Genomic DNA, 9,617 nt, shown 5'->3' with positions numbered 1-9,617 from the left:
CCCCTCTTCCCTCTCGGTCAGCTAACGTCGACGGTCACTCGAGGCGCCAACAAACCATTGATGTATGCATTGTAGCATTTGAATTATTCAAAAATGCATATCGATTATAGAAATCAAATATTCATACAGCAAGAGGCTATGTTTTTTTTTCCGTTCAAGTACGAAGCTATGCCTTTTCTTTTCAAAGAATACGAAGCCATGCCCGACTAGCTCCTCAGGCCACGTCCCTAGGCGCCACATACGTACATACATACGCACAAATACATTGTGACGAGCTTCGAATGGTACGTACGTACGTTGCCCGAGCTTTCCATGTCCTCCTCCTTGCAAGTTGCAAGGACCACCATGTTCATCAATCAATACTGTTCCATCATCTTAGCGGTGTCAGGGCCGTCCAAAAATCGTCAAGTCTGCCTAGCCGGGTCCAAAGCTATCGTACAACCGAGAAATGCACTTGCCTGAAATTCAAAGCCAAAATGTATAATTGTTCACAAGGCATTGTTTTTTTTTTTTGTGAGGAATCACCGGGGGGAGAGTTCTCCCGTCTGAATATATTGTTCAAAAGCGGCCAAAGCTAAACGTCACCTTTAGGCTTTGGCTGATCCAGTTTATAAGGATTGACAAAGCAATGTGGCACAACGCTCGCCTCCTCGACCCTTGCTCTTTGCAGCATGAATTTCATCCCCTTCTATCTCGACGGTTGCACGCCTATCCTCCCCCCCCCCCTCCACACACGCACACACATCTCCCCCCGGGCTCGGTCCTCTTGTGATGCGCCCATTCTACCGCCCTTGCGGACCTTCACATTGCCTTGCCACCCCTGATGGAGATTGCCCTCTCGATGCGCTTGCGCTCCGAAATTAGTCCTTTCCACCCCGATTTGCCCACCGATCACCATCGTCGTTCATTGACACCAAGCTCATCTGCGTGTGTTCTTCCTTCTCCTACTCCCCCTCCCCCTCCCGTCTCTCTCTTTCCGATATGGCTGCGAGGTTTCACTCCATAAGACTACCCAATGAACATTGCTATGTACTCCCTCCGTTCCCAAATATTTGTCTTTCTAGACATTTCAAATGACTACTACATACGGATGTATATAGACATATTTTAGAGTGTAGATTCACTTATTTTGCTCCGTATGTAGTCGTTTATTGAAATGCCTAGAAAGACAAGTATTTAGAAACGGAGGGAGTAGATGTTGTTTTACAGTAACGTATTTGGTAGGTAGAATACAGGTATGGCAGGTATATACACCTCTCATTATTGCTAGGGCTATCACAGTGAGATTTGAGTATAGTGACCAGAGTTATATCCAGATCAAGGACCACAGACAGACAGTCAAAGACAACTGTGATTTATATATGGTACTACACCACTCTATTATTTTTTCCTACTACTACTAGCCAGCAGGTTCCTCACTATTTTTCCCTGTGGCCGTACAAGGTGAAAAATGATTGAAAATCATGCACCTGCCGACACTGCCTCTCCCATTGACCATCACACTTACAAAAATAACAGCAAAATATAAGCGGCCAAGGTCGACAAACACAAATGTGTAAGGCCCCTCCCAATGCTCCACCTTGGACAGGTGCTAAGCCTGTCACATAGGTAAAAATCAGACGTGGCATATTAATTAATGAGGAAAGAGAGCGAATCGGTACCCTCACGAAGAAATGATTCCAGGCGCTCGTACCTAGGCGGAACGCAGTTAATTCGTTCCTATGCGCCGTGCACGCCGCCGAACAGCCTTGCCTCTTCTCTTTTCCCCGTCTTCCCCTTTGGCCTCCTCCACCCGCTCGCCCTGCGCCGCCGCCCCGGCATAGCCACCTCTTCCTCGCCCCGCGACGCTGCCACGCCTCTCAGGCGTTGCCTCCATGGACCACCGCCGGCAGAAAGTATCAGGGACCCCCTCGGCTCAGCTCGCCGCCACCGGTAGCTCCTCCGGCCAGTCGCGGGAGAAGATATCTGGGACAACACCAGCGTCCTCGGTTCAGTTCGCCGTCGCTGGTAGCTCCGCCGGCCAGCCACAATCTGCTCGATGGTATTTGTCCTTTCACAAATCAGAATACTTTTTTGTTCTGTATGCTAGTGTGCCTCATGCTTTGTCCCTCCCATTCTTGCTTAGATGAGATTTTTCTCTGCATCAGACTTGGGCTGTGGCCAAAATTTGACTGGTAATTGGCCAAGAAGACCTGGTTGATTTCAATAATTTTTGTTCAGTTCAGAACGTTCTAATTGATTTCAGAACATACTAGTTCAGCTCATAATACACAATGGTTCAGTTCAGTTTAGTTTGGAGTTACTTGTAGTTGGAAGGAACGTAGTTGATTATACTACATCTAGATACGTCTGTAGCAATCATTTTATATAGGATCAAACTGAGTTCAGTTCAGTTTTGAAGTTCTATGAGAAATTGGTTCAGACAGAATAAGATTACGGTGTACAAAATTACTCTGTTTTTAGTAGATGAAGCAAAATTTGCACTGATGCTATCTTGTCATACAAATAATTAGACACAAACTTTTTTTAAGAAATCAAACGCAATTCTGTTTTTATCACTAGAAGTTCATCACTTAACTTTCATGTTATTGTTCTCTGGTTCAGGAATCTAAACAGTGTCGCCCAACTGTTTTTTTTTGGTTCGATCTTATTCTGATGTGTACACTTGTTGTCTTGTTTGTTACATGTTTCAGGCCTATGTATAACCATCCACCAGATGATCCTGATGATACAGATCAACAACATGATAGTGATGCCAGAAACACTACATATCCAGCAGAGTTATACACACTTGATGAATTCCTAGCCGAGGAGGACCTGCTAGACTCCTTCGCCGAGGAGATTGCTGTGGAGTTGAAGGGAACACTTGAGGCTCTTCAAGCAAGAGCACTTAGCAGGAGTGGTCCAAGGATATACGTGAATAGACCGCGTGAAGAAGCACATCAACAGCTTGTACGAGATTACTTCTGCGACAATCCTCTCTACGGCGCCAAAAAATTTCGGAGAAGATTCAGGATGAGACGACCTCTCTTTCTTCGCATCGTCAATGCACTAGGTGAGTGGTCTCCATACTTCACCACAAGGACAGATGCGCTTAACCGTGAAGGGCTCTCTCCACTGCAAAAGTGCACGGCGGCAATACGCCAATTGGCTTATGGCACACCTGCAGATAGTCTTGATGAATATCTCAAGATTGGCGAGACTACCGCGGTTGATTGCTTGAAGAACTTTGTGCAAGGAGTGATTGATACCTATGCTGCAGAGTATTTACGAAGCCCCAACACTGAAGATACAGAGCGCTTGCTCTGCATTGGCGAAGGTCGTGGGTTTCCTGGCATGTTAGGAAACCTGGATTGTATGCATTGGCGGTGGGAAAAATGTCCTATTGCATGGAAGGGCCAATTTACTCGTGGTGATAAAGGGTGGCCTAGTCTTATTCTGGAGGCAGTTGCTTCGCGAGATCTCCGGATATGGCATGCCTACTTTGGTATTGCTGGGTCAAACAATGACATCAATGTGCTGAATCAATCACCATTGTTTATCAAGCAGCTGAAAGGCCAAGCTCCTCGAGTGAACTTTTTTGTAAATGACAAGGAATATCAACATGGTTATTACCTTGTAGATGGGATATACCCAGAATGGGCAGCTTTTGTGAAGACAATATCGATGCCACAGACAGAGAAGCACAAGTTGTTTGCTGCACATCAGGAAGGGGCAAGGAAGGATGTGGAACGTGCTTTTGGTGTCTTGCAGGGTCGATTCTCTATCTTGCGTCGTCCTGCACGTTTGTATGACCGGGGTGATATCGAGAAGGTCATGATAGCTTGCATCATTCTTCACAATATGGTAGTCGAGGATGAAGAAGAAGCGGCGGCTAATATTCTTGATTTGAACAAGGAGGCGGGTACATCCATTGTTCTACCATCAGTATTCACACACGGCGACAAACCGGTATTCGCCCAGGTGCTACAAAGGGATGCAAGAATCCGAGATCGCGGGACTCATAGAGCACTCAAAACTGATTTGGTAGAGCATATTTGGAAAAAGTTTGGGCCAAAATAGATTATTATCATCATTTATTCTAAGCACTTTTAATTGTAGGTGTAATTTCATGTATTTTCATAATATCTTATTGGCACTTTATGTATGGACTCAAGTCATCTATATTTTCATGTGTTTTCCTCAAGGGATATTATTTGCTTAATACGTAGCACAAATATGCCACAAAGTTTATATACTACAAAAGATCCTTAGATTTATTAAATGAAGAGAGTTTAGTTACAAGAAGCTAAGCACCTATGCATTGGGGAATTTGGTTGCTAAGCTATTTAATATGCTTAGCACCCCATCTAAGCACCGGTCCATTGGAAGCAGCCTAAGAGCTAGCTAGTGACCTAGCTTGAGCTTGGGATTATGGAAGTGATTAATGAAAGTAATCTTCTTGTAGATATATAAGCAGCAGCAGTAGTAGTACTAACAAGTAAGTGATGATTGATCCATGGTAGGCTAACAACAAGCAGAAGCAGCAGCAGCAGCAAAGAAGAAGAAGAAAAGAAGCAAATTTATCTCCGGCGCCGATCGATCATGTCCTAGCTAGCTAAGCATGCAGTCCTAGTTAATCAAGCTCTAATGATCGTCGTCGTCGTCGTGCCCATGGCTCTGGCCAGCCTCGTCATCGTGGTCCTCGCCTGCTCTCCCCGACGCCCTGCCCATGTCCACGTCGCCCTCGCCGTCGTGCTGCGCTGCGCCGTCCTCCTTGCCGTCGTTTGGGAACCCCGGAGGCGGGCCGTAGTGGGTGTCGGTGGGGTACTTGACCACCGCGTCGAGCAGCTCGGAGCTGGCCTTGTTGGCCGCGTCGTCGGCGGTGGCTATGGCATTGGCGGTGGCTTTGGCGCTGGTGTTGCCGGCGCCGGAGGAGGCGCCGGAGCCGTGGCCGGAGCGGGAGTAGAGGCGGTCGAGCTCGTCGAAGTAGGGGCAGGTCTTGGCGTGCGCGGGGCGCTTCTTGCCGCTCTCCTTGGCCTTGCGGAAGTACTTGTTGATGTTCTCCCACTTCTCCTTGCACCGCTTGGCGCTCCGGCCGCCGTACCCCGCCGCCGCCATGCGCGCGCTCACCTCCTCCCACAGCGGGCCCTTCAGCCCGGGCTCCTGGAACCGGTTGTCCAGCCCGGACCGCACCCGGATCAGCGCCTCCACCTCGTGCTTCGGCCACCGGGACGACGAGCTCATCAGCGGCAGCGACAGCTCGCCGCACTCGTAGGGCACCAGCTCCCTCCCCGCGTCGTGGCTCGTCGCGTCGTCCGCGGACGTGGGCGCGGCCGGGTTGGCCGCCGGCTGTTGGGGGAGGGTGATGGTCTCGCCGGAGAGCTTCTCGAGGTACGCGATGATGGCCGTCTCCCGGGCGGCGGCGCTGGCGCGGTCCTGGGCGCGCGCGGCCGCCTCGCGCGCGAACTTGTCGGCCTCCTGCCGGCGCCACGCCTCGTCGCGCGCCGCGCGCTCGCGCTCCCGCCGCTCCATGGCGTCCAGGAACTGGCGGTGCAGGCCCTCCTGGTGCTCGATGAGCCGCTGCACCAGCTGCTCGAAGAAGGACGCCGACGCGGTCAGCTGCTGCTGCTGCTCCTGCCGCCGGCGCTTCCGCTTCCGGCGCGCCTCCCCCACCGACGCCTGCGGCGGAGGCGGCGGCTGCGGCTGCAGCACCGCCGGCGCGTCCTCCCCGGCCGAAGTCTCCGAGGTGTTGGCCTGCGGCGCGTCCACGGCCGCGGCAAGCGCGCCGCCCGGGAGGTCGGCCATGGACGGCGGCGGGAGGATGGCATTGTCGTCGCCCGTGAGGCCAGAGCCGGAGCCCGTCTGCCCCGCACCGCCGCCGCTCCCCGGCTTGTAGATGGCCTCCAGCTCGCTGAACAGCTTGTAGTTCCCGCCGCCGCCACCCGCTGACGCGGCAGCGCCCGCATTGTCGTCCCCGCCACCGGCCTTCTTGAAGTAGTTCGCCGCCGGAGCAACCGGCGCCGGCGACTCCGGCGTGGCCACCTTCTCCTTCCCGGCGCCCGCCCTCTTGCTGCTGCTGCTCGTGCTGTGTATGTAGTCGATGTCCAGCGGCCTCCTACACAAATCATCATCACACAAAGCAACCAAACGCAAAAAATTCAAGTCAGCATTAAGCAATGATAAACAAACCAAACCAATTGGCAATGCCAAGTGCAAAAGGCAACAAGAAAATCGGAACAATTTCGCAAGAATTTCATCTGCCATGGCACGAATTCGGAGCAATTTCGCAACTAGCAGCAGGAAACCAAGAATTGCATCCCATCTGCATCTGCATGCCAAATAGTGCATGGCAAATTGTGCAAGAGAAGAGTTTCTCTTTCGCGTGATGTAATGAGGAGGATGCTAAAAGGGATAAAAGTTGGGCGGTCTTTGGTGGAGGAATCATCGGCATCAGGGGCTTGTTTTCTTTCAGGTGCGCGTGTTGTTTTCCGTCCATGTCTCTCTCAATCATGCCACTATTATTGCTCTGCTCTGCTCCCCACCCCCGAGCATCCAAAGCAGAGCCAACAAAGATGCAATCTTTTCCCCCCTCCCCCTTTCCTTTCCGTGTCCGTCGGTCCGCCATGAGTGGATCCGGGAGGCGGGCGGAGGAATTGACATGTGCGCGGCGCGGAGCCATGGATGGATTGTGGGAGGAACAGTGACGGATGGTGGCGGGCGTACCAGGTGGGTTCCTTGATGGAGGTCTCCTCCTCGCCGGTCCACCGACGGAGCCGGCTCTCCGTGGCCGCCTCGTCGTCGCCCCCGCCTCCGCCGTGGAGCATCATGCCGCTGCCCGCGCCGCCGCCGCCTCCCGTGCCGTCGTTCAGGGCGTCGTCCGTGGCGCCGCTCCCGCCGCCGGGGTCCACGGCCAGCTTGAAGTTCATGGCGGCGGCGAGGAACGGGGGCACGCCGGGAGGGGCCGCGCCGCCGGACGTGGCGCGGGAGCTCTCCGGGACCGCCGCCGCCTCCACGTCCAGCCCCAGCTGGTGGTGGTGATGCTGCTGCTGCTGGTGCGGGTGCTGGTGGTGCTGCTGCTGCGGCGCCCACCTCGCCGGCGGCGGCTGCGGCTTGTGATGCTGCTGCTGCTGCTGCTGCTGCTGCTGCTCGTGGTGGAAGAGCTGGAGGTGGTGGTGCTGCTGGTGGTGGTGCCCGGCGGCCGCCGCCTGGTGGTTGAGGAACTGCTGCGTGAACGGAATCCCGCCGGCCGCCGCCGCCGCGGGCGCCACGCCGAAGTGCGCGAAGTGGGGCGGCATCTGCGCCGGATGCTGCTGCTGCTGCTGCTGGGGATGGTGCTGCATCGCGTGGTGGTGCAGCGGCTGGTACCTGAACGGCGCGCCCAGCTCCTGCCCCCCCGCCGCCGCCGCCGCAGCGGCAGCCGCCTGCGCCTGCTGCTGCGGGGCCGCCGCCATGGCGAAGCCGCCGTCCATGATGAACTGCTGGAACTCCGACACCCCTCCATACCCGGACTGCATCTCGGCAATGGCCGCCGCCGCCCCCCTCCCAACTCCACTCCACTCCCCACTCCCAGCAACTACCACCAGCACGGCTCACTCACCCCCGACCTGAAATTACTCCGCCTCCCGCATGATTGGGCAACAGTGGCAGCTCCGGAATTGAAATGCGAGCAGGAATCGGAATTTGGTGGGCGAGGGTGAGGTCGAAGAGGATATGGACTACCCGGAGTGACGATGGAGGGGATGCGGATGGGGTTAAGGGCAGGGCAGGGAGGCAGGGCAGGTTCCCATTTTGCTTCTTGGCCGCTCAGCTTTATCTTTTGGGCGGTTTTGGAAAGGGGTCCTCGGCGATGCCCGTATTCGTGGATGGGGTGCCCTTTATGGCTCATCCCTCATCTCCTGCTCCCTGTCCCGGTTTGAATGGAGCCTTGCTGCTTGGGGAATGCCCTCTCTCATTAACATCTCCTCTTTTGTTTATGTGATGGCATTTATTTGGAGCTTATCTATCTTCGCACATGTGTTTGGTTTCAATTGTGACATAAAGGTCAGGATAGAGGGCTTGATCAAGTTATTTTTTTTCATTACGGACATTACTGCGGAAATCATAACTGGTGACGGTTTCCGGCTTTCGCTCGCGGCTTGTTGCGTTGTGCGGCGCAATGTGGTTGTGGGTCTACCGGCAGGCGCCTCATGTGGCAATAACGCCACCTTGCTGATATCATAGTTGCCTTGAGCGGTGAAACCCACTCGAGATGGATTTGCATCGTTCGAACTTGGCTTTACTTATTCTTCACTAACTTTTAATTGCCGTGAAATCGGAGTTGCTAGGTATTGGGCGTGATACGTGATGGCGATTCTGTGCAACCTTCATGGCATTGCCGTCGCGGTAGTTAGCAGTCACTAATGTAGTTTTCATGTGTTTTGTTTTTCGAACTTTACAAAGAATGTCCCATCTTCCTATAATGCAAAAGGACGAGCTCCTTCATCTCATCCGCTTCTCCATGATGGGAAAGAATCAATAAATCTAGGAAGATAAATTTAAGGATTCATTTGATAACTAAATATAAGGTAAGAAGTTATAAACGGGTCCAAATCTGAAACCGCTACTGACGTGGTGCTATTATCGCTACCTACACCTTTAGAGGCGGTTCACCGGTCCTCCTCCCCAAAATCCGCAACTTTGAATCCAGACTTTCGCCATCTATTCAGCCCCTTTCTCGAGGTCCGCAAGTAAATTATCGTGGCCAGCCTTGTCCTTCGCTTATTTACTGACCTTTTACTTGAATGGTTTTGTTATAACTTGTACTACATCTGTCCTATATTAAGTGTCGCTCAAATGGATATCATTTGAGCAAGACTTAATATGCGAAGAAGGGAGAAACTGGTAACAAGATGTGATTCAATTTTTTTCGCATATTCCGAATTAAGTATGTACTCATTATTGATGGATGCAAATATCCAATAGATTCACATGTGCCGAGCTGCAATGTCTCAGAATCTTGAAAAATCTCATGGGCACATCCTGTGTTACGATGGAAAATATCTAAAAAGTTCAAATATGTTTAGATTCAAATAGATTGCAGATATAAGAATGTGAAAATATCAACAACACTGAACCATTGCATTAGTCATAAGTTCGGAACCAAGGAAAGACTTGTGTTTGCACTACAATGTCTCGTCAAAGGAATTAAAAATGCAGAACTATGTTCAGAGTAGAAATATAAAGAATTTGCACCCAACAGAAAAACTAATACTCATTGACCAAATGCAATTCATCATTTTTAATCAATAGTTGTAGCAAGCTCATCACAAAACATGTCTATAACACGACATAGCACACTTGTATCGTGCATAGAACCATGTTGTCCAATTTTGGCCTCCTTTGGTTTACATGAATTTATAGGAAGTCTAAAGGGTAGGACTTATAGGAAAAAAAACCCTTTTGGGCTCCTTTGGTTTGTAGGAATAGATTTATATTCATATGTAGGATAGGAACTAATCTTCACATATAAAAAACCTTTGCCTGGACTCAATGAAAAGAATCTATCATATGCATCAAATGACATCCGTTTCCGTATAGGAATTGAGATACATGTCATCTCACTTGCTATGATTTCCTATTCCTATGATATTCCTATC

General features: G+C 51.4%; 2 protein-coding genes across 2 annotated transcripts; one reads left to right on the top strand and one right to left on the bottom strand.

Annotated features, from left to right (window-relative positions):
* The first annotated feature begins 1,736 nt into the window (after positions 1-1,736).
* Positions 1,737-4,186, top strand: LOC123131608 (uncharacterized). The gene is made up of 2 exons (XM_044551267.1): positions 1,737-2,041; positions 2,694-4,186. Exons 1-2 carry the CDS (start codon positions 1,875-1,877, stop codon positions 4,060-4,062), a joined length of 1,536 nt encoding a protein of 511 aa, XP_044407202.1. The 5' UTR covers positions 1,737-1,874; the 3' UTR covers positions 4,063-4,186.
* A 234-nt stretch (positions 4,187-4,420) lies between these two features.
* Positions 4,421-7,823, bottom strand: LOC123131607 (trihelix transcription factor GTL1). Its single transcript, XM_044551266.1, has 2 exons — positions 6,706-7,823; positions 4,421-6,097 (listed from the first exon to the last, which is right to left on the bottom strand). The coding sequence occupies exons 1-2, from the start codon at positions 7,494-7,496 to the stop codon at positions 4,627-4,629; spliced, it is 2,262 nt and encodes a 753-aa protein (XP_044407201.1). The 5' UTR covers positions 7,497-7,823; the 3' UTR covers positions 4,421-4,626.
* Positions 7,824-9,617: the final 1,794 nt, after the last annotated feature.

This window comes from Triticum aestivum, chromosome 6A, assembly GCF_018294505.1.
Source record: "Triticum aestivum cultivar Chinese Spring chromosome 6A, IWGSC CS RefSeq v2.1, whole genome shotgun sequence".
In the NCBI taxonomy this organism is placed as follows: Eukaryota; Viridiplantae; Streptophyta; class Magnoliopsida; order Poales; family Poaceae; genus Triticum; species Triticum aestivum.
This window is presented reverse-complemented; position numbering and strand designations above follow the sequence as displayed.

Bases quoted from the DNA above. Each gene is read 5' to 3' on its own strand.
- LOC123131608 (XM_044551267.1), top strand. From the start codon at position 1,875: ATGGACCACCGCCGGCAGAAAGTATCAGGGACCCCCTCGGCTCAGCTC. The intron at 2,042-2,693 runs GTATTTGTCCTT...TACATGTTTCAG, and splicing joins CAGCCACAATCTGCTCGATG to GCCTATGTATAACCATCCAC.
- LOC123131607 (XM_044551266.1), bottom strand. From the start codon at position 7,496: ATGCAGTCCGGGTATGGAGGGGTGTCGGAGTTCCAGCAGTTCATCATG. The intron at 6,098-6,705 runs GTACGCCCGCCA...TGATTTGTGTAG, and splicing joins TCCATCAAGGAACCCACCTG to GAGGCCGCTGGACATCGACT.